This window comes from Drosophila melanogaster, chromosome 3R (genome assembly GCF_000001215.4).
Source record: "Drosophila melanogaster chromosome 3R".
In the NCBI taxonomy this organism is placed as follows: Eukaryota; Metazoa; Arthropoda; class Insecta; order Diptera; family Drosophilidae; genus Drosophila; species Drosophila melanogaster.
Genome location: NT_033777.3, coordinates 7,159,229 through 7,184,080, shown reverse-complemented (window position 1 = coordinate 7,184,080; position 24,852 = coordinate 7,159,229). Strand labels below are relative to the sequence as shown.

Sequence of the window (24,852 nt, the reverse complement as noted above, 5' to 3'; positions counted from 1 at the left end):
CTACACAGTGGGCAAAAGTCATTAATGATTTACATGTTAATGTTGTATGAGTGTCTTATAAAAAGAAAGACATGAAGTATGAACGAAAATTCTAATAAAATGGATAATACATATTTTTTTAAAAACATCGCGACATGAGTTCTTTATTATTTTATTCTTCGTATCAACCAAGCTGTCGTTTAAAAAAGTGACAAATAGGTAGGTAAGCTTTTTGAAGGAGAAGTTATTTTTCATTTTACTTACAAACATTTAAGTATCAGTATTTAAAATGCATATAAAACATACTGTTACTTTTAGTACGCTTAAATCAGAAGATCAGATACTTTGTATCTTCAACACAATTTTGATGGTTCAATCCGATAAGAAAAACATTTGCTTGGGTTTTATTATCTTTTCTTTATTTATCCATACTCACATACATACATATATGCATATCTATGTACGTTTTAAAAGCTAATTTAAATATTTATGGACTGTTAATTGAAGAACGCATCGTATTGCTGGTGCTGCGGATTCTGTTGATGCTGATGCGCCCTTTAATTACGATTAGTGTAAAGCTACAATTTACAAGTTAAACTAACTAAACTCGTATGCATTTTGAAATCGCCAATAGAATCGATACGCCCAGCGAGGCCAATTTGAGTTGTGGAGCTGTTGTCAATTGGTTCTTCTATAGGGTGTCTGCTTCTGTCTCAATCTCTCTCTATTTACACAAGTCACAAATTGTTTAACAAAAGGTATGTGCTTTTAGATTACTTAACCACTACATTCAACATGGCGGCCATTTCGATTTGAACAAATTTTTTGATATTGCGCCGGTTTCAGAAAATTGCTTGCTCCATCTGATTTAATGTGATTGATTCAGGATTTTCCTTTACTGACACTGAGTTATTCTTCCACATCCATTTCCTTCAATATTTACAAGAATCTGCTTTAACTCTAGTTGCTTTTTAGGGCATTGTGCGCCATTTACAGATCTGGAATTCAAGATCATAGCATCAGAAACTCTATCAGAAAGTCTATTGGGATTTTGAGATTTACTTACTCATAGTCTCCTGTTGGATCTCCACCTTGTATGAGGGATTATCGTAGGCAGCGTCGCTTTTTCGTGGTGGCGTAATGGATGCCGTTTGATGAACTCGTCTCCTGGTGATAATAAGTAGCAGGGCCAAAGTAGACATGATCGCCAGAGCGGCGATCACAGAAACCACCACAAGGGGGCCGTAGTAATCGCCTACGGGTTGGTCCGTTCCCGCCGTTAGGAGTTTTCCTGTTAAAAGCACAGTCGAATTAGAATAATTGTCAAATCAATGTAGTAAAATATAAAATTCCAATGTTAATAAACTGAATATGGCGTATTGGAATTTAAACTCAAGACTGAATTTCACCTCACCAAATAGTTTAAATCCTCTACATACTCCTTCGAAAAATTGCAAGACTTGAAAGGGAATTATGTTCTATTGACAATACTTATACCCTCAATATTCCGACAACTTACCAGTCTTTCCGGGAGTGGCTGGACCACCTGGCTTCGTGATGAAGTTGACAACGTTGCTCTTCTTGGTGTTGCCGTTGGTCAGGTACATTTCCAGCCAGAGGCGGTACTTGGTGCCTGGTTTGAGATCCATGATCAGGGTACCAGTGGTGCTGTCCCGCTTGGCCACCTTGAAGACGCTGGAGTCCTCCTTGCCAGCGTCGCTCTGGTAGATGGCACGATAAATGTGCACGAACTTGTCCTCCGGATAGGGCACTCCGTTCCATGAGATCTCGACACTCTGGGTCTTCACCTTGGTTACGTTAACGGTCACATCGAAGCCATACACGTCCACCTTCTGGGCAGTTCGCACCTTAATCATGTGTCCGGCACGCAATTCAGCTCCATGTCCAGCCAATGGGATGTAGTACAGCCCAATCTCGTAGCCCGTATCCGGCTGAAGGTTCTGGATGGTGTAGCTGGTCAACGTGCGATGGATCAGAGGCGTTGAGGAGTAGATCATGCCCGTCAGTTCCTTGTAGCGCAGCTGAACTCCGTCCACATATTCCATTTGGTCGTCTCCAAGTTTCTTCCATGTCAACTGCAACCAGCTGGCATTCGTTTCGCTGACCGTCAGTTCTGGATCCTCAACGTTCTTAAAGATGTCCTGGAAGTCTGGCCTGTAATCGGGGAACGGAGGTGGCGGAGTGATGGTCCTTTCAGGTGGCGTCTTCACGGTGTAGATACTGCTCGTGGGCTGCGAGTTTAGATCACGAAGGATTAAGGTGATCTTCACCTTGTACAGTGAGTTTGGTTCCAGACTGGGCAGATCGAACTCCATCTGGGATGTGGCAATGAGGTCCTCGGGCGGAGCAAAAATCTGTTGTTCCCAGGTGGATGTATCGTTACTGGGTCCATTCGAGTAGCGCAGCTCCACGCGTCCATGGAGGTTCACATAGACCTGGGGAACGGTGAAGACGATGCGAATGGAACGAGGATCGATGGCCTCCAGTGTGTGAACTTCGATATCAGGTTGCAGGTTGTTGGCTCCTAGTTATGATAATAAGAAAGGTTCGATGTCAAAGTGAATCATTTTAAGAGTTAAGGAAAGAGATAAGCAGTCTTATAGATCATACAATTGGAGTTTATACTTTTACTTTTAAACTAAATCTCTAAAATGGTTGTTTCATAAAAATTTAAAAAAATTATATATTGATCAATTTAATTTACTTCGGAGCTAAAGAAGAAAATATGATAGTTTCCCACGGTGATCTTAACTTGCTCATCTCTGACTTAGATTTAAGTTTAAGTTAGTATTTGAAAAGTGCTTGAGTTGCGGATTAGCTGCAAGCATGTTAATGATGGATGATCTTTTGTGCTGATGGGTGTGTTGGTGCTTGTGATGGATGACTGTATGTCTGTTTTTGGTTTTTGTGGATAGTGTTGTCTCAGTTAGTACAGTAGAACCCTGTCGCAGTGTTTCTGTTTTTTGCTGTATAGCTGAGCGGAGTAAAGGAGATCTAAGGAGTGTGGTGGTGTCTAGAATAGATTGCTCAACCTGACTGCTGCTGTTTGGCCAGCTTGCCCTGGTTCTGGTGCAGACTGTGCTCACTAGCCTGCGTCGAGAGTCCGGAGGTGGTGCTCGAGCTAGGCAGGATTGTCTGCTGCAAGTGTTGCTGCGGGGTCGTCTGGTGCTGCTGGGGATGGTGCTGTGGTACTCCCAGTCCCGGGATCACAGGATAACTCTCATAGGCCACTGTTTGCCCATCGACAATGGCAATGCCATGTCCTGGTGGCGGTGGCGGCACTCCACTGTGCACGATGGGCACATAATGACCAGGATGTTGCTGCGAAATTTGTTGCTGCTGCGGATGCAGCTGCGGTGTCAGGGATTGGTGTTGCTGGTGGGGCGGAGGTGGTGGTGGTCCACCTGGAACAGTTTGCTGCAGGTGCTGCAGTATCTGTTCGATTCTAACTTGTGGTCCCAGGTTGTGATTGTCTTTTTGCGTTTGCCCAGGATGAATGCGGGGGGGTCCACCATGGCCAGGATGAACCGGGTGTCCTGGTTGTTCCGCACCTAATATATTGAACAAATCGGACTGACTAGTGGGCACTGGAGGCGGTTTGCCCTGTGGTGTGCCATTGGGATTGATGTCGTACGGCTCATAGGGATTATAGTCCTCGTAAACGGGCTTCACGGGATTGTAGAAGCCATACGGACCAAGATGTGGCTGATGCGGATGCTGCTGGCCGAATTGGAAGGGCACAAAACCGCCGTTCGGTGGCAAAGGCTCCTCCTGCTCCTCTGTGCGATCACCGTCGAATATAACATCATTCTGGTGCTGCTGCTGCTCCTGCTGCTCCTGCTGCTGATGCTGCTGCTGTTGATGTTGCACTTTCTTGTGGGCCTTCTCTGGTTTTTCCGGCTTCTCGAAGATACCAAGACCACCAATCGACTTGGGTGGCTTGCCATCCAAGGTTGGATAGAAGGCGCCACTTGCTGGTGGTCTCTTCTCCTCGTCCTTCTTGATTTGGGGTACTTTGCTAGGTATACTGGTCGATTTATTTGCTGTCGCTGTCGTTGTTGTTGTTTCTGTTATCGGTTGCATGTTGGATGGTTGATTGATTGGTTGTTGTAGTTTGATTATTTACAAAATGCATAGCGTGAATAACAATATTGAAATTGGTTGTGATGAGCGTAGAAAATAAAAATAAAGTAAAACGAAATTAAATAGCATGTCAGCGCGATAAAAATGGAAGTAGAGAGAGATCAGATAAGACAGCGAGCAAAAGCGCAACATATTAAGAAAATAAACAAATCAAACTAAATATATGCAAAACTGAAAAATGATTTTTCAATGACAAAGCCTAAGAAAATGAAGCGATTTGGTGGAAACACTGTCTTCATTGCAACATGCAAACTCCAGAAAAGAAAGGGATTATTATGGCATGCACATATATTTACCATTTGCTGGAATCGAGGAATGGGTTGAAGTAGCTTCCGTCTCTTCGTCCTGACCCGCACCTCCGATTTTCGGGATTTGGGGGGCACACATCCAGTGCTTGCAGCACTCGTCATCGGGAATGGGCAGCAGGCGGGCCAAGGCTGGATGGCAGGGCAAGTCCGCCGGAGGAAGAGCTGGAACCGGAGGACAAGCTGCCCTGCACTCTACCCGTCCATTCTCGCAATAACAATGCTGATCGCAACCTGTGTGAAAGAAGCCATGTTCGAGAGATATGGAAATGGAGGTGAATAAGCCACGATCTTACCTGTCAGGTTGGCTGGGACAGGGGACCAGTTCTCGATCTGGACGCCTTGGTAACTGCATGTGCCATTGTCGACGCAACGCATGCTCTCCGGACAGCAATTCGGCGGCGAGGGCTTGAAGTCCGCCGGAACCGGTTCCCAGCGTATGCAGTGCGGATCCTGGACATCCAGGCCAAAGTTCGAGGGGCACTCCAGCTTGGCACAGTGAATGCCCTGCTCATTGCAAATGCACAACTGGTCGCAGCCATCGCGGAACTGCTGACCCACATCATATTCTGCGCCCTTGAATGTGCAAGTGGGCTTGGCGCCTCCGGCGTCGCGAGCCTGCTCCTGGAAGCGGAAGGGGTCGATCTCCTCTGGATCTTCGTTGTTGTTGCTCTGCAGCGGCGTTGGCTGCTGTTCGTGATCGTCCAGCGTGACATCGCAGAGCTCCAGTTGGCAGCACACGTCCTTCGGGTCCTTTACATACACACACTTGTCCAGACGCGTGTGATTCCGTTCCGGGCAGCGTGGCCTGCAATCCATGACGCCTCCTTCGGCACAATGACAGATCTGCTCGCACCCGATCTCCAGACGCTCCCGGAATTTGTAGACACCGCTGTTGTAGTGGCAATCAGTTCGGGGCTTGGGCGTGGCTGCAATGTGGTGGGTGGTGGCAATGAGCAATGGGCGTGAGCGGCGTGGATGCGACATGTTTATGGAGAGCACAGAGAACACGCCAAATGTTAAAAAGCTTGGCCAAACAGTAATGACTTGGGAATGCATACAAGCTACGTTTACAGCGAAGCCACAAAAAGCTAATTCATCTGCTGCTGCCCCTAAGATATATGTACGCTCACTCACCTTCATCATCGGTCGTGGGCAGGGTCACAGCCGATTCTCCCGTTCCATTGGTGGAAGGTGCAGCACCCTCTGTGGCTACCACCGTGGGCTCCAGCTGCGGCTCACTGCATTCCATCACCCGACAGCATTCGTCCTCCTCCACCATCTTCTCCAGACAGTTGGGATTGGCCATGCTGCGCTGGCTGCCGCGCGGATAACTTAGTCCCCTGCACCTTGGCTCGCACATCCAGTCGCCGCGGTTGCAGGTGCAACGCTCGTCGCAATCCCGCTCCATCAACTCGCCGTGCTGTAAATAATGGCAAGACGTTAGAGTCTAAATTCTTCAGCTTATAGCCACTAAATAAATCACCACAAACAACAATTGCTTCCGTGGTAGACCATTTTATTCATTTGTTCATTTAAAAACAATAAAAGCTACAAAAGATTGTCGAAAATATAGTAATTGTGAATTAGCGTCGTCGTTAAACTTTTTTTTGCCTATCGATAGGAAGTAGAAACAAATAACAAAAATAAAAAATGCCAATCGGTCAAATGAACGGACAGATAAACGGAGAGACACACTAGGTCATATCGACTAGGCTAGTGATCCTGATCAAAATCCTATATACTTGTAAGGGTCGGAAAACTTTTCTTCAATATGCTACAGACTTTCCAAGGAATAATCACAAAAACAACAATAATTAATCTTTATATCTAACATCAATGTGAAAAATTATCATACATCATAAAACATAGCATAAGCAAAATAATTAAACAATGCAGCTTTAGATTTATCCATATTTTTATCAAATCTATAACCACTATGACCACTACTTTCACTATCTTAAAAGAGCCCTAAATTACACTGATAATCATGCATTTGATTACCAAGAACAGCCGCAAATTTATTCCATTAATGTCCAAAATCGACCTACTGAGCCACTTTTATTTTTTGTCAAAATACATATTTCCTCCATTTCGCTGTGTGAAAGCTATTTGCGCACAAATTACGTCAATTTGCACAACCAACTAAGCAGGTGAGAGCAAATGGGCTCATCAATCATCCGCCCCGTTGATTGAAGGCAATCACCGTCTAAGATTTCCTGCTCTCGACGCGGTGCTCCAATAACCAAATATGTCATATTTCAACGGAACCCACGCAAGCTTGAGGGCAAAGTTTATTTGTTGGAGTTGAAAATAACCTTTTGTCTGTTGTTTGTTCTCTTAATTGTTTAGAAAAGGTTTTTCTGCGCGTTTATTAGGTTCTCAGGTGCAAGAATTCGCGCCCCTTTGTTTTGGCCAGAAATTTTTAATGACCGTCTGTTGTGGGGCCATAATTTCCTCCCCGTCCCCATTGCTTAAATGGCACCTAATGATTCACAATTGTTGTGAACCTTTGAGCCTTGGCGTCGCAAAATAAAACCCCAAAAACGCCCTCTTTGGCACAATAAACTACTGAAAAGAAAACCCGAATAAGCTTGATAAACTGTGCAATTTTACCGACTATTTTCTGAGTTATTTGGTGCCCACTTGAAAAGCATTTGCGGCATGCGGCTTGGCATGTTGCACGTGTCTACCAATCGATGGCAATTTATAAAAAAAAAAAAGTGGGGCTTGGGAGGTCCGATCAGCCGCCGACAACAATTCATTAAAAGTGAAAGCAAAAATTATTTCATATCGAAGTGGACCGCAAACTCGATTATGAAAACTACAACACAAACTATGCAAAAGATTAAGAAAAACGATATTAATAAAAGATGAGGGCAGGGGGGCAATCTCGAAGTGGAAATACTCTTTATAAAGGGTAAAACCATAGCAGTGACAAATGAAAATTATACTACGAGAAAGATATTAAAAATGCACTTCAAATGCCAAAATTGTTTAATTATCTTTAATAATATGTGCTGACTACATTAAGTTAGAGTATTTAAAAAGAAAAGCCAAACACGCGCTTAATTAAAAAAAAAAAACCACACCAAGATTCAGGCATCGCAGCGGAAAATGGGTTGGTCAGTAAGTTGTGGCAGATGGAGGCGTGCTCCAGCCACGTCTAGCTATATATCTGGATATATACACAAGCTCCCGATCTGGAGCTAACATGACTGGGCGCCATTACCCGAGGCGTAGAGAACCGAGTGCAACGTTTGATGAACACGTCACACTTGGACAGACGCAAAAAAAAAAAAGCGTGTAGCAATTATTGAAATTCAAAGTGCCCGATGGCTTTCAATCAGCTGAACGATAAGGCATACCATTTTTCACGTTCAATTGTTCTAACTGAGATATATTTGTCTGATTACTTATTTAAAATGCCGGCAATTGTCACTCTGCGGTGATGATTGCTCCCAATTGGGTATGGTGATTGGCGCTGAGATTGGGTTGGGCTGATCCGCGACCACAGCGGCGATGTCAACATCAATCACAGTGAGCAGTTTCTTGGAATTTTCTCCCTCAGCCTGTCTGTATTTTGTGCCTTTTTTCTTGCTAATATCAAGGTGCGCAAATATTTGCATAATTGCTGCTTGGGCGAGCAGCAGCCGGGAAAGCTCACCGAATTATTTTCGATTTTCGACTTTTTCAACTTTTTTGGATTGCGCAGGCAGCTGCGCTGGATGCTGGAACTCTGAATTGGCTCTGACCGGTTTCACTGTGGGCACCAAACTCGTTGCCATTATGCAATCCAGGTGACGACAAGGCAAATTGGAGTTGCGTGTGCCAGGAAGTGGGCAGGCCGACAGGGAAATGGAGACGTCGATAGAGGCGCAGCTTTCTCTCCTCGTCAGGATCTGTCATATATTCTATTGTGTTTTTTGTGATGGTTGTCATACGGCCTGGCATTTGACTTAGACAAATGCTTTCAATTCTCCTCCCATCAATAAAAACGAATGTGAAACAACAACCAGATCTGTGCATTGACGTCAGACGGTTGAAAATGTCAAAGATTAAATAAAAAGTTTCGAGCAACGCATTTAAAATTGACTTCCTATGTGATCGTTTGCGTATGCATATTATAGTTAATGGAAAGTATATAAGTGATTTTTATAATAATGATTATATAATTTTTAGTAAGAATCGTTTTGAACTAAGTTTTAAATGATTTCTGTGTCATTTAATACGAACCTTATAGCTCTTGTTGTTGGCCAGGCATTCCCGCTGCATGGTATCCCCGCTGGCAGTGATCTCCACAATTTTCGGCATTTCCGTTTCCGGCTGAGCAGTGGTCGTGGTGGTGCTAGTAGTGCTGCTCTCTGTTTTGCTGCTGCCCTCGTTCTGATCTCCGTCCATGCTGACATCACTAAGATCCATGAGCTGCTCGTGTGTAGAGCCATTGTGGTGCAGAAACAGCTCGATATCATTGCCGCCACCCGCCGATCGTCCCTCGCCAGCAAAGGCCACAAATGGCGATGGCTCGGTGGTGGTGGTCGACGCCTCGGTGGTGGAACTGCTCTCCGACTCCTTGACCACCCCCTCCTCCTCCTCATCCTTCTGATCCTCCTGCTGCAGCATGTGTTGTCCTTCAACAATGTTAATCACTGGCACCGACTCGCTGTCCGGCATTATTGTGGTGGCCGCTTCATCTTCTGGATCATTCATATGCATGGCGCGTGCTCGCGATGTGGTTGAAGTTGCGGCTGTTGCTGCAGTTGTTGTGGATGTGGATATGGATGTAGACTCGGTTGCAGTTGATGGCTCAGCGGTTGCCTTGTTCTCCTGACTGACAACAATACCAGCCACAATGCCCGACTCTGTGGTGCTGTTAGTAGTCGAAGTGGTAGAGGTTGTTGACGATTCCTCGGTGCTGGTCGAGAGCATTTGATAATCTTCGTGTTCGGCCAGGCGATCATGATTCTCGGACAGTATATGCACATGATAGGGATCTTCTTCGCGTTCGTTCGGGACTGTGGATGTGGATGTTGCTGGTGTACCTGTTGGCGGTGTACCTGTTGCCTCTGTGGATGTGGAGGTTGCTGCTGCCGGCACCGCCGTCGTCGTTGTCTCAACTTGTTTGTCACTTTCGATCTCGACGTTCTCCTCGCTGTTGCTGTTGCTGGCCGTTATGAGCGTGGCCGGATGTCGGAAATTGTTGAGATCCTTGACCACATCGTCCTGCTCATTAGAGATCTGATTAAGCTCATTCTGCTGCTGATCCTGCTCACGCTGCCGTTGCATCTCGGTGGTGGCATCGTCGGCGCCACTGCTCTCGGCGTGCTCATCCCGCAGCGGAATGTGCTGAATGTGGCTCTGATCTGGTTCCGTGTTGGAGAAGACCATGTGCTGATCGGGTCCCTCCGTTTCCTGGCGGGGCGTTGTCGTGGGCTCCGTGGAGGTGATGGGTTCAATGCTCGTCGATCGCACGCTGGTCTCCTCTGGCAGGCTGCTTGCCACCGGCACATTTGTCGTAAAATCTGAAAAAAAAAACAATATATTTTTTTATTTTTCAACTTGTTTTTATTGCTTTGAATGTAGTTATAGGAAATATAAGATATAAATTAAAGACCACCCTCGACTTGTTTCTTTTCCAACTATAACTAAACATCTTATTGCGTATAAGTTTTTCCTTTTCGGTATTTTAAATGGAACGCGGAAATTTGTCATTTAATGATTCAGTTCCTTCGCTGAAAACTTGTAACAGCAAATCAAATTATCCATCATAGCTTCTTAGCTAAAAAAAATATTTGGTACTCTTATGTTGTTACAGTAATCTATAAGAAATTATATTTTCAATGAATTAATTTCTTTACGACTTTACTTTATTATAATAAAATACGTATACGTATACGTATAATAAAAAATACGTTCCTCCTTTCAAAAAAAAAATACCTAAATTCTTTAATTTTTACGATTATTACGTAATTATGATTATTATGTGAAATTTAAATGTAGGTCAGCAAGGCAAAGTGACCAGCGTTATTAGGATTACTCTGATGTTGTTATAACTTTTAGGTACTGTAAACCAATTGATTGTGCAGAGAATTCCTTGTGATTCCGTTCCGGAATTGAGTCATTTCTGGGGTAAACAAACTCTAAGGCTTTGTCCCACATTTACGGTAACTGGCGAATAGAATTCTTTTGCAACTCTAGCGGAAACCACGTTGATCGTATTGGAAATATCTCACGCGTCTCGTCATCATTATCATCATCACCATCCGCAATTCGCATTGGATACGCCATCATTGAAACGTAATTTCTGTTTTTCGCTCGGTTTATTTTTGTTTTTCTTTTTTGTGGCGGCCGCAGCATCAATTCCTCAAAATCTGCAAGGTATTCATTAAGCCCCGTCTGCCTGAGTCTTCTGCCTGCTGAATCATCGTCCACAGGTCGAACCATTCTCGGAAGACCCGGGCGGACGAGGCCCGACCAAAATATCAGGCAATACACATCTTGTATGATATAATTCTTGTTTCTCTTCGGTTTTCTGCTTCTTTTGGCTCGAGTATGTTGGCCTTTAAAGCTCTTTTGTGGGCTCAGACAGACACAGACCCGGCAACTTGTTGTTCTTTGTGATTTTCTCTTCTCTCTCTTATATAATTACATTTGTTTTCGGGCACAGTTTCGGGGCGCAAAACTCATGTCATAAATAAATGACGACCTTAGTAAGGGGTCTTTAAAAAGTTCTTATAATAAACCACCAGAAAACACTTGACTCGCCCATGGATGGCCACGAGATTCAAGATTGCTTCTGCCAAGCTCGCAGACTATTCACAGGAACATTCAATTAAGACTTAATTCATTAATGGGAACTTGAACTTCATTGCTAATTGTTGCGCACGAATGGGAAATGGTCTTGAAGATGAAAATAGCTGGGAAACCTTTTCCCTCCACCGCCGATTCTCCAATTTTAAGTTCTTATCTCGTAAGTTAGTCAATCAATATTCATTTAGCTGGTACTTAATTATGTTTGATTGCCCTGGCTGTCAAGGAATTCCAAAAATTTCCATTTGAATTCTGTCTTCAGTCCCATTCCGGTAATAACTTTAAAATGGTCTAGCTGCAATTTTCAACGTACTCGGGCACTCGATCATCCAGTTGGAATGGTAAATAACCCTCGCACATACGTCTCTGACTCATGGAAGGTTTCGAGGAGGGGAACTGGAATGGAGTAAACGGCGACCCCATGGGGACGGCATTTACCCAGTCAAGTCCTCCGGCTCGACAGGCCTACGTAAAGTGTGGGTGGAGGGGGAGTGCGACTGTCATGCGTGCGTCGTAATGGGCATAAAAGCGGTCCCCTAAACCATAAGCCCTAGTCCCCAGTCCCTAATCCCTAGACCCTAGTGCCTCCTAGTCCCTAGTCCCTAGCTTCTTGTTCCTGATACCTGGTGCAGACACAACAGTTGTCGCCGCTCCAATACGACGACGAAGAGCTGAAATGAATTTTTCTTTGGTACTGGACGCTTCCAGGCAGTCAGTCAGTCAGATTCAAAGGCTGTCTCGCAGTCAGAGTCGGCATGCAACGAACGCCAATTTAGCGTTAAAAATTCTTCTTAAAAGGGCGAACTTCGAAAGTTGAATACCCTTCAGCTTAGTCTTTCAAATTCCAAACTTTAGATTAAATGGAAACAAAAGGTAGTACAGCATTTACTGAGATCGAATAACCGATTTAAATTCGATAAGTTTAAAAATTCATTATTAGTATAAGATGATGGTTGCGATTTATTTCCTGGCAATAAAACATTCTTGTTTCAATATGCAATATTTCTAAATATTTTCCAAATCGATATACCTCTTAAAATAAAGGGTACATGGCACCTAGCGAAACACAGTTCGGTTCGTTAGTCAACAGAGTGAATGGGAGAAAGAGGCCCTAGACGATTTCTATATAGAGAGAACATCTTTATGTGTGTGTGTGTTTTATGTTTTAGCTGTTGCTTTTATTGTTGTGCCGGGACTGGAGCTTAGGGTTACTGACATGAACCTTGAATTTGAGTTCGTTATGCTGCGGCTGGCAGCCTCCAGCTCCATCTCGAGCTCCAGCTAGGGTTGCCATTGCAGTGGTGGAGCTCTGTTTTTGGTTCTTGATTCTTGGTTCTTGGTTATTCGACGGTCTTGCTGTCACGGTTAGTCGTTTATAATAACGCGAACTGTTCGAGGACTTTTGCGGTGTCGAGCTCCAACTCCATTTGTTTTGTTCGTTTTTACTTGGCGCACAATTTGTCTCTTACTGTCATTGATTTTCATTTTTCACTGGCACTCGTTAAGCGCGACCAGGCGTCCTCTTTGTAAATATATACCCATACTGGTACATGCTGCACAGATAGGACTTGCCTGGTGGTCTGCCCTTCCGTTATGCAAGTTTTTGCATTGTGTTTTCATCTGAAACTTCTGCGAGTGCATACGAAAGACTCAGACAACAAACTTGAGTTTTCGCCTCAGTTCTTTCTGGGCTTTTGACTTAGCATAGTTTATGACTCAACGCTAAGCCGGTCAGCCAGCTTGATTATGATATATATGCATGCGACAACGAATGCTAACCACCATCAGCACCGCAAACCATCACCCGAGGACAGGCCACTTATGCAGAAATGCAAAACTGCTGTCCGGTAGTTCAAACTCATTTGCGGTTTTTCTAAGTCGCCGCACGTTCTGCGGCTCCGCAAACAAACAAATGAACAGACAGTTCTTTGGTGGAGTGGGAGATCAATTTTAAAGCAGGGGTTGTGGAACTAGGCAAAGGAGAGCCCATAAGTGATGTGCTTAGAATAGACAAGCTGCCATTAAGCGATGCATGCAAACCGGATGTCTTTGTTAGGTGGGATTGTAGCTCTTCTTCTTCTTCTTCTGGGTAATGGTTGCCATTGATCTAGAGTTGATTATGCCTGGAAATGTGCTTCATATGCAATAGGGAAGGAGTTTCATGGTCAATTTATTTATTCCGAAGCCATCTGTATATTAGTAAAAAAATTTTATCTAAAAACATCTAATGAAATGCCAATTAAAGATCCAAATTGGCATACTTAGGCCGTGAATTTTGTTTTGTACAAAAAATACTATTTAAAGAATACAATTTATTAATGAATTTAGTGATTTAAGTATGCATCACTTCTGACCCAATAACACAAAGCCGGCAGTTTTATCGTTAATCTTATTCCCAGCTATTAGACTTTTATTATATCCGTATTTATAGTTTTGTCGCGTAGTGTACTGGAAGCACTGAACGTGGCCAACCGGAAGCAGAGCTTCAAAACGGTCCCTGCCTAATGGCCATGCCCACGCCCCTGATCCCCGCTAACCTGTCATCGCCCCCTGCCCCGTTATCATCACACTGTTGGCCGACTTTTGTAATGCGCAAAAAGTGTCAACAAAAATGAAACTGGTAATAGCAATCGAAGGGGGGAGTGGGGGGAAGTTGAAAGGTTTTACCTTTTTAGGGGTTTGGGTAATGTAACGGTCATGCTTAGAGTGTGTCATGAATCCATAACGTATTATGCAGCTGTTTGCTGTGGTCCGGTTTAAGTTTCGAATCATAAACAAATTTGAATTGATTACGCAATCCACGATGTTGCCTGCATTCGAATTCACTCGCTTCTTTTTGGGTGTTAATTTTGATTATATTTTCGTTTTAATTAAGCCCATCTTTTTGAGGTTTTCCTATTGTATTTGTTTTAGAAATTTGCTGATGTTAATGAAATTGCGTGGCCTTTGTTCACAATAATGACGTTCCACAAAAGACGAGTATGGAAATTTGTGCAACGAAGTGTTAACTTTCAGTGGCGCGCATGTTCAATGAAAAAAAAATATACATTGATATAGAAACCATTTTTTTTTAAAGAAAGGCCTCAAAGTGATAATTTTAAGAACGGCTTGCTTCCGCATCTAGAAGAAACTTCGAGATTCATAGAAAGAGAACAAAGTACACAGCATTATCGTGAACTCATCTCAATTGCAGTTAACAGAACTTGCTCTTAACCCAAACCGTTCTTGGCATCTTATCGGCCTTTCTATCTGGCTAATGATATAAAAATGTGCTCAGACCATAGAGAAACCCCAAGAACACAACTCAAACGAATGGCCGGTGGTCAGTAAGGTATGTAAGAGCATCTGCGATAGGGCAAAATTCCACCATTCCTCCATTAAAAAACAACAGTTCACAACAATATCATTAACAAGCAAAGGGGAAGACGAGTCAAACCGTTCGGCAATAAAGCAAAATTATTTCCCAACCAGTATTTAACCTTTTTCAACTCGAAAGTTCATGTGCATCTAACAACAACACAAATGCAGTTTGACCCGCTAAAAAGGGGAAGAATGTGGGGGGGCGGGGTAGTGGGAGGAGGAGGTTCACCCGATTGAAGGCAAAACAAGTTTTAAATACTACCAAGAGCGCATGTCATTGTCCATTTGGAGTTCGGGCTGAAGGAGCCGGGACAAAGACCTCCGGCAGAAATGAGTCTAAACAACAATATGACTAAACACAACGACACTTAACTGGTGTAGTTGCAGCTCTAGTTGTATCTGTATCCGATCTCAATGGAATGACTCCACACACTTTTAGCCAAGTGAGTGCGAGTTGCTTGGCCGGCCATGAAATCGAATTGGAAGTGGAGTTTGGATTGGAATTGAAGCCGACAGTGTGTGTGACTCTTGCACCGTCAACTAGCTGACTTGTAACTAGTGCCAAAGTGCGTTCCGAATTGAAGGTCAATCGAATGGCACAAGCGGCGAAAACAAGATGGCTTAGGGGATAAATTTACAATGTACTGTGAACGTGTTCGGAATATCGATTTAGTAAACACGTTGAATCAAAACAACACTATTCACTCCCTTGTATATTAGCCAAAATAAAAGTTATGTAACGCCTAGGAAATACCGTAAACAATATTACTAATTTTAATATATCATATTATATTTTGTCCGTTTTTATTATACCATTTCTGTATTTACTTGATCTACTGTTTTAATATATACATTTTATATAAACATTCGATTAACAATATTTCAAATTGTTATGTTGAAGATTATATGTATGTGCTTATATGGTTTTATAAGGGTGGTTGATCTGCAAATTAACAAGAACTTCATTTTCCGCTTATGGGTGTTTCGAAAAATTGTTGAACTGCCATTACTCCCCTTAGCTAATCTTTCAGCTCAAAACAACAGTAAAATTATTCAGAACCTGTAATTAAATTAATTTCCATTCTTTTATTTGAGGCTCCCGCTTAAGCTCTAACTTCCTGACCACATTTGCCGCTCTCAGCACCGTTCAATGACACAGATAATTGCCCAGCACACACTCAACTCTAGTTATTCGCAATTAAAATGCATTAATTAGCCGCATATTGCCTTTCTGTGCTACATTTTTCTCACTGCGCACACAGGTGAGAAAAAGATACGTACATACATGAAAATTATCTAATTGAAAAATGCAAGCCAGCCAACGCACGTCTAGACCAGGGAGGGAATGGCATGATACTACTGTAAGTGGAATTGATGCCATTGCTTAATGCATATTTCAAACGAGTTACATTTGAGCTAAATTTTTGCCTTTATTTTGATTTGCGCCCCTGACATAAATGCGATTGAGTTCACAGCCAGGCCGGGCCGGGTTTTCACTTGCCTAACCCGTTTGGTTCTGCTGATTGGGAGGCTGTGGCCGGAGAAAGCCCACAAATCCGCTGTGGAAAACCCACTTAAAGTTCAAAGCCCAAAAGTGATTTTTTCGGCACTTGAGTACGAAACATCCAAAGAGCCATTTTTACGGCCAAAATGTTAATTGTCGCTGTCTGCACTTTCACGCGCCTCCCTCTCAAACTGAAGCTCAGTTGAGTGTCAATGTACAAAACCATAATAATAACTGCGGCAAAATGCCCACCGGCTAACGGCAGACAATGAACAATCGCGCACTGTTGTTGTATTTGTCACTCTACACATACGACTCAACGTATTTCGTCGAACTAGCCGTTTGAAAAGCTCTTTTAAGCTACTTTTACTTATCGGTTCATTATAGCAGTCCCATGAAATTCGCCAGCTAATCGAGCATGAACCCCAAAGCGAAAGGTACAGCTAATGTCAGTTAAAGTCAGAAATCACGCACCGAATTGCCACACCCTCCAAAGAAATATGTTTCTCACACTACGCTGAAATAGTTATCCTTGAAAAATCTGAGAAAACAAAAGACTGTTTGCCTGTCTGTTCTGCAGAAATTCTCAGTTATGAAACGGGTAAACAACAGCGTAAAAATAAACATGAAAGGGAAGGTGAAGAAGATGCTCAAATGGGTGCGGCAAACAAAAGACTTAAGGTACGAACTTGATATTGCACCTCGGAGATGGGTGTATTCCATTCGGCAAAACTTTATATTTTCGCGTAAATGTTAACTTGTCACTAGGGGCACACCATCTTTTCAGAGTGCAAGTGATGGGGATTGTTTTTAATACCAAAACTCACGATAGTCGTGCCAGAAATATGTAAATTTCACTATGCTATGAATTGAAAAAATAATAATAACAAACAATCAACAAGTCCATAAAACAGCAGGTCACTCAGCACTTTTCAATTTTATTTATTGTTATTTTTTGCCCGCCGTACATTTTCCCTTGAAGAAAGTGAGCCGCAGACAAGTTGGCCTGTTGATTGAAGTCGTTATTGAATTTTGTAAATTTCGTGATACGTATTATTTTTTAAGAGACCTCGTGCAAACCTATAAATATATTTATTTATTTTTGGCAAGCCATTTCGAGTGCAGTCCCTGACTTGCAATGCCAACGCATTGAAAATTGCTCAATAGGATTTTTTTTCTGCATTTTTAAATTTCTGCCCGCGCTCTATCAAGGCCATAATTTAGCACCCAAAACAGACCGCAAAACTGAAAATTAACATAAATGATTTATGTACTCGACTTTCAAGTACAACTGCAGCCAGTTGTGGTATACAATTTTCCAACTCATTAGTATTACTTTGCTGATTTTTTCCTCAGATTGAAAACAATTTGCTGCAAATTTGCAAAATGTTTTATTTGGATTGTGGTTAATCCAAAAACGGGTCGATAATAGCATAATATCCCCAAAAAGACATGCATTACAAAACACGAAATTTGTATTAAAAATGAAAATGAATATTGTGCACTTACTTTCATGATTTCGTTAAAATCTAGTCTAGCTTTATTTCTATATTTATTGCTTCGGTAACTGTAATTATAACACGAAACCAGTTTATCAACTGTCTAAAGTCTTGCCCAATAATTGATTTGCTAATACATATGTGCTTGTTTTAATTATAAAATCCAAATCCTCAATCCACTAGCTACCCACTCAACGCCTGGCAAAATAAGAGTTTGCATCACTTGAAATACCCATTTTAAAATGTAATCAGGTGCGGTTTCTTCTCCAAGTTTGTAGGTGTTTCATTTATCACATCTGTCAATGACTAATTGCTATTTATCTCTCTTAGCTAATTTCCTGGGCACATACTTATATAATTAGCCCCCGCGAAAAGACATTCCGTGTTTCTGTACAAAGTTAACACCCAAAATTTAACAAAGTTAACTCCAAGATTATGGTACGGACTACGTAGGTTAAGGGCATGAGTCATGACAGTTGGCTGCTTTGCATTTAAATTGAGTAATTTGTGAAGGCTTACCTTACCACCATCCCAATGTTTGCTGTTAAATCTCATTAACTTCCCGTGGCATTTAGACCGGCTAAAAAAGGCCAGTCCCTTTTAAACAATGCATTCCCACTTGCCATGGCAACAACCTATGCTCAATCGATCTAGACCTGTGTGTGGCCTGCTAGACCTCGTTTTATCGAGTCATCAATGAATCTAGATGGAATAGTATCAAAACAATGAAAAACCAATTGAAGTTTTTACGACGGAGTGCTTGCCTCGTGAAGAGTTTGGTGTGCAACTGACATTAAGCCCAAACAACCTTCTAGATAATTATAAATCTGTTACAGCCAAGAACTCGGCAATGGAATTGCCCGATTAATCTATTTTGCAAAAGGTACGTGTGTGAAAGTTAATCATTCCATCTCAGGTGATCTGGTTAAACGAATTTCTCCAGTTATCCTAATAACCTAAATGTGAATGTGTTCATTCAACAGAATTACAAAAAAAAAAAAAAAAATCTAATCTGATTTATTATTTTTTATTTTATATTAAGTATCAATTGTATCGAAATAGAAGTATAATTCAATTTATCTTGAGTATCTTGGGTGTAGTACGAGTAGAATATATTAAGATTTAATTAAGTTCATTCACTTGTTCTAGCACGAATAATAATTTCTCGTATAATTGGTTTCCGAGATTGAGCTTGAGGGCCGGAAATTTTAATATTTTCCCTTTAATATGCCGCGTAATTAACTAAGTAATTCAACAGGAAACCGCTTATGTATATCTTCAAATATTCTTCCATCCATTAATAGTCAAACAATTTCTCTTGTTCGCTCCATTTAACCGAATCGGAAAATAATTATGGAGAAATGCCGTACAAATCGAAACGAAATGGGTAAAAAAAAGGGCGGACCAGAAGTCACGCACCGGCACGGCGTTAATTGGTGGCTCAGAGAACGAGATTTGATTACGGCGCAGAGAGCACAGCGCGGCTAGGCGGGATTAAAGTGTCTGGCCGGAGATCGGGATGAGATGCCCCAGCTATGCGAGCGTCGTCGCGTAGATGCCGTCTATCTATAATTTTCATGGCTTTCGGCTTGGACTCACCAGTTTCGGTCGCATTGGATTTGTTGGCCGCCTCAGTTGTTGTCGTCGTGGAAGTCGTTGAACCATCCGCCGCCTCGGTGGTTATGCTGCTGATGCTGCTGCTTTGTTCTGCGGCAGTTGTGGCTGGAGTGGTGGTGGCTGCAACGGCGTCTGGGGCATCTGTTGTGGTATCCAAAGGTGGCATCGTTGTGGCCGCTGCGTCTTCGCCTGCGGGCGCAGACGCCGCACGCTCAATTTGAATGCCAAGCAAAAGTAATCCGCAGAGAGTGGCCAGGCACATTCTACTCCACTTGATCGTGGATTGGCCGCCGGAGGCTTTTCTTCTTCTACACGTTTGCATTTTGGTTTATGTTTGTGCTCCGTCTTTTTGGCTTTTCCTCTTTGATTTTTCTCACACGTTTGCACTTGTTATTGTTAATTTATAGTAATCTGCTATAAATATGGAATTAAATAAATTACATGCACTTTTAAACGTTTCGAAGGGTCTCGATAACTCATTACCTACTTTTGTTCACTAGTTATTATTTAGTTTTCTCTTTTGGGGTGCGGGATTTTCTTATGCGGTTATTTTAGTTCACACGACATCTGTGGCAGCGGTTTCTGTTATTTGTCATTGACTCGCTTTGGTAACCCCAAATGCTGTCATTTCCGTTGAAAGTCGGTTGAATAACGATCTCTCAAGTGTCAACTCAAGTCTATATTTTGCCAGCCGATTTGTTGAGTGATTTGTTAGGTCGCCCTACGCGGAAATTGGAAAGTTGTTAGCTTGAAAATAGGGGTGGCTTACTCTTGACTCAATCAATCAAAAATAATATGTGAGTTAATTAAGCTACGAAATAAAAGTATTAGCTAATTTTTCCAAATACGCCGCATATCTAAAGCATTTCCTATGTCACACATTTATGTAATGACCAATTTAAGTGTGAAAGCGTAAACATCTTCGATGCCACTCACGCAAGTTCGTTTCCCAAGTCTTTTGTTTTATAAAGTTTCGCATAGTTTTGAATGTGTCCGAATTTTTGAAAACCTATGTAGATTTACGATACGTAAACCCTATTTAGCATATTTCATTTAGATTTACAACTTCTGTACCTAAGCCTAGAGCAGCTCATAAATATCTTTCATTTTTTTAAGACTACGCCGCCAGCACAATGTTTACTTCTCACCATTCAAATCAGAAACTAGGCAAATAAACCAGCTTGCCAAAAACAAAGGCTGCCAATTGGGCTCTAAAAAAAGATATACTGTTTATATGCAAGGCAGTCGATGCTCATGCAACTCGCTACAATGCAACGCCAGCAACAAAAAACCCTAGACCCAAATTGCGATAGCAAAATATTTCAACCGGTTCCAACGGCAGCAGCAGAAACTGCAACTGAAAACGGCTGCAGACCGCAGAATTTGCTGCACGCCTTTTTGGCCATATTGGTACGAAGGCAATTAGACAGCGTGCGGTTCTATTTATTCCATATCTGCTGGCAATTGTTAATATTTCTTTTGGCTAACATCTAGTGATGTCATTGTAAAAGTTGATAGCTATTTGCACTGACATTTCGCATTTCACATTTCACTCTCACTCCTTTTTTGTAGAAATGGCAAATGGCAGAAAGCAAACAGCGAACAAGCGATTCGGAGCTGGAGGGAGAAAACGTGTTTTCGGTATTTCCAATGGAATGTTTTCGGTCGTGGTTCTCTTTTCTTCTGCTGGGCCGTTTATTTCACTACCAGATCTTGTGTTTGTTTAATAAGAAAGCAAAGATTTGCATAAATCACAACCGCACACACACGCAGGCACGCTTAAAACGAAGATTAGCACCAACCCGGCGAGAAATAGGTATAGGTATTGGTATATATCTCCTCTTATCTGGCCACGTTTGTGGGCAGCGCGGTTTATATGTATATATAAATCGTTCGCAAAGTAATGCGATCGCACTCGGCCAACCGCTCCGTCTCAAGCACGACCACCAACTGATCTCTCCGGCGGCACGGATCTTGGCTGGTAGCGTTGCCAACTCACCACGGTCTGCATCTGCAGGCTGCCAACATGTAACTGGTTTGCTGTTGCTCTCCGGCCAACTCTTAGTTGGCTCTCATCTGGCTGGCTCCTTCTCGCGCGTCAGCTGAGCGCAACAGGTGAGACCGTGCACGTAATACATAATACCCATTACCATTACCCCGTGGTTGAATGCTCGCTCTCACCCACACTCAGGTGTGTCTAGGCTGTTGCTGTCTGCCAGTGTGGGTGTAGTGAGCGAAAGGCCCTCTCTAGAAGTCGTTGGATTCGAAACAAGACGACCATGATGCATACACAAGACTCAAAGACGGAGTTTTTTTTTTTCAATTTGGCAAGGCAACTGCAATAGTCGATTCCTTGACAAGTGAACTCAGCGCGATCTATTTGGACTGTCCAATTGGATGGCGAAAAACTCAATCCCATTGAAAAACCCAGGCCAAGCCGAGTTGGCATTCATCGTTCCGATTACGCCTACCTTCGGTTTCTTTCTTCCTCGACTTCTTTGTCTGACTTTTTGAAAGAGCACAAGCGTAGATTCGTATTAGCGGCCCTGCATCTCCATACTCGTAGATCCAGAGTGTTCATGAGTCAGGGATGCTTGGGGTCACAGCGGCACTAAGAGATTAATCCCATTTACAGCTTTCGTAAATATGATTAAATAAAGAAATTCTATGCTACTTCGAAAGAGTGAAATGATAAGTGATAAGGTGATACCTTATCACCCCTATTGTAGGGTACATTGAACACTCGTGAGTGATAAAAATGATTAGTATAAGGATAGCATTAGTACTATATTATATTATATTATGTGAAATAATTACTATAATCCCTAAATGTTTGGTGTTCTAATAATATTTAACCAATTACTTTGGGATAAGTAAAACTAGAGATAAGATAAGTACGCCGACGCTATTAAAACCCAAAAACTAGTCGAGGTCAAATCGGTTTCTATAGAGGAAAGTACGATATATGTATATATAACTACATAAAAGTTATTTTTACTGCGATACCCGAAATATTAAATAAAACTAGAAAGATTCATGAAATTCCAATATCTATTAGCAAACCCAAATAACCGCCATTCCGAAGGCCTTATCTGCGGAGCTGCTCCCAAATTCATAAATCCACCGATCACTGACTGATCCACCGCCATCAAATGCCATCGATGCAAATATCAATTCTCCACTTGGGATGCGAGACGCGCCCAGAAACCGTCATCACACATCAATGGCAGCAAGTTGGCCAACCGTCATTAAAAAGGAAATGTGTGTCTGAAGAACTCAAATCTAATCAAATCAAATCATATCCAACTCAACTCTCAACTCTCTGCTCGCAGACGTCAAAAAGTATCAAATGTGCACACAGTTTCTATGTTATTGGGGCTGCTCTTGTGGTTGCATACATTAACGTGCAAACATCAGAGAATAATGCAGAAATGCGCTTTTTTTGGTGTTGCACAAACACGGCCAAAGTTGCATTGTCTCCCTTTGTTTATACATACATATATTTTGTCTGGGGCTTATCGCACCGTCATTGAGAAGCCGCTAATGCTAATGCTAATAAAATACAGGCGAACATAAAAAGATAATAATAATAACAATGCAACTTCAGTTTATGCTCACAGTTTTTGAATGGAGCATTTCTCAATGTATGCAAAGGAAAAGAACGCTGCAAGAAAACGGAAACTACAAGTAGTGTCTTTTGCATAAAATGCACAACATATGAATACTAAAGCATTAGGAATTAAGAATTAAAAATTAAGAAATATAAATTAAGCAAAAGAAAAGAAGACTAGAAGTGTTGTAAAAAATTCCAAAGTTGCATACTACCAATGGGTCTTCCACTGATAGCCAATTATCTAGCTACCAAATGGCCACAGACCTAAGCACCCACTTCCTTGCATCGTTGGAATGGGACCTGGTAAACCTGATACTTGTGTGATTTGATTTACCCAATCGCATGCAATGCGATAGCGCAGACGAAGAGCAGCGAAAGTTGTTCAATAGTAATTGGCTTAATTATGAGTACAATCTACATAGAAACTCGAAATTAAATTCGAAATTAGCGAAAAGCCATATCCACATTATATAAAAACGCGAAAAATGAATTTTTCGGATGCCATTGCGAGGGGCCAAGTTTTCACAGTTCGTTTTTTCCACCTGCTGTTCGTTGGTAATGTCTTCATTCGTGGTGTTACACATCAAAAAAAGAAAAAATCTCATGATAAAAGTCGAAGAGAGTTGGCCAAACTAAGGCCATGAAACCAGACGAAATCTCTTTCCAGTTAATCTCGAATTTGGGACTGTTTCAAAAGGCAGCGACACCGAGTAAAATGAAGTCAAGTCAGTGCGCATTAAATTGGCTCATTTTTCCTTATTTGTTCACAAAAGGCATTTAACCAATTTGCTCTGCACCGAAACTTGCTTGATATTACGTCAATATATTTGGCTCAATTTTCGGGTTTCTTTGTTTGATCTACATTTTAGTGTTTATTATTGGATGATTAAAGTCAAATGAATTAAGGCAGGCAGAGTGATAAGTAATATACCCACATTTATTTATTTGAAAGCTGTGCGGATTGGTATCATTGCACAGTGGACCAATGCATTGGTCTGTCGTTAATTGCCGTGATGGGATTTATTGTACCGATAGTTCGCATTTTCTCATCCATTCACAAGTGCTCTTATTAAATAAGGGATTACAACAATTAAGCCGAAATCTACAAAGTAAATTTTGGGTGTAGAAAACACTACAGCAGCCTAATTTAGTCAATGCAAGTACAATTAATGTGGCCAACGAACGTGGCTTAAAACCAGCAAAAAGTGTAGCAGCTGCCATTGTGTTGCTATTGCTGTTGCCGTTTATTGTCAAAGCGGTTAAGCGACATGCCACCAAAAATGATTGACAATCACTTTACAAACTGTTTTCATTGCAGCCGGGAACAGCAAGAAAAACAACGCGCACACTGAGAGAAACGAGGCCCACACTCGGACTGACAGCACTTCCCCATTTTGGCTGCCAGCAACCAGTTGCATATGAAAGTAAAAGTAAAGCATGCACATGCAGCGTATAATAAATATATATACACAAACTGCATTTAAATGCATTGCAGACGGGCTGAGAGACCGCTGGAGAGATACATATGCGACTATATGTTTAATATGTTTCATACAAACAAAACAAACAAAAGGCGAGCCGGTGCGAAGACAGCCACACCGGTTGTGAATGCAGACACCGCTCAGACAACTATACCCATATTATGTGCATATAAGTTCATATATACGATACATATATATATATACATATATGGCCGCTAATGAAATGCGTTCAAAGAGGCCGAAACGATACCCAGATGCTGATAAACAAGCTGAAAACCAAGCCAGGCTCAAGCTCAAAAATAACCGAAACTTCATTTCGAAGACATGACATCATATATGTATACGTATGCTGCATAATCTTCTTGCTCGGGATTTAAATTGTTTAAACAGAATTTCTTTGAATATTCGACTCGTGACTCAAAAGGTTTTGCTCAGGGAATTTATTTCTTTGGCCTTCAGAGATTTTATGGACACGTTCGTGTTTCGTTTAGAAAACATAAATTGAAATTAGGGATAAAAT

The 24,852-nt window shown here is 42.0% G+C and overlaps 1 protein-coding gene and 1 non-coding gene across 5 annotated transcripts; one reads left to right on the top strand and one right to left on the bottom strand.

The window, feature by feature from the left end:
* Positions 1-378: 378 nt before the first annotated feature.
* Positions 379-21,273, bottom strand: sas (stranded at second). 4 transcript variants are annotated; one of them, NM_001275408.2, is made up of 11 exons: positions 21,041-21,273; positions 19,722-19,959; positions 19,221-19,652; positions 8,685-9,970; positions 5,586-5,871; positions 4,745-5,377; positions 4,440-4,682; positions 3,033-4,067; positions 1,499-2,524; positions 1,046-1,270; positions 379-977 (listed from the first exon to the last, which is right to left on the bottom strand). In NM_001275408.2, the coding sequence occupies exons 3-11, from the start codon at positions 19,558-19,560 to the stop codon at positions 970-972; spliced, it is 5,082 nt and encodes a 1,693-aa protein (NP_001262337.1). In that variant the 5' UTR covers positions 19,561-19,652; positions 19,722-19,959; positions 21,041-21,273; the 3' UTR covers positions 379-969. The 4 variants fall into 4 exon arrangements, with proteins under 4 accessions (NP_001262337.1, NP_476611.1, NP_731141.1 ...); NM_057263.5 differs by lacking the exon at positions 3,033-4,067 and having other exon boundaries at positions 19,726-19,959; positions 21,041-21,191; NM_169177.3 differs by lacking the exon at positions 19,722-19,959 and having other exon boundaries at positions 21,041-21,191.
* Positions 21,145-24,852, top strand: asRNA:CR45909 (antisense RNA:CR45909). The gene is made up of 2 exons (NR_133350.1): positions 21,145-21,353; positions 24,170-24,852.

Excerpts from the sequence above, each read along its gene's own strand:
- sas (NM_001275408.2), bottom strand. The coding sequence starts at position 19,560 with ATGCAAACGTGTAGAAGAAGAAAAGCCTCCGGCGGCCAATCCACGATC. Across the intron at positions 5,872-8,684 it reads CCAACAACAAGAGCTATAAG|CACGGCGAGTTGATGGAGCG; the intron begins GTTCGTATTAAA and ends CATTATTTACAG. Across the intron at positions 4,683-4,744 it reads TGTCCCAGCCAACCTGACAG|GTTGCGATCAGCATTGTTAT; the intron begins GTAAGATCGTGG and ends TCTTTCACACAG.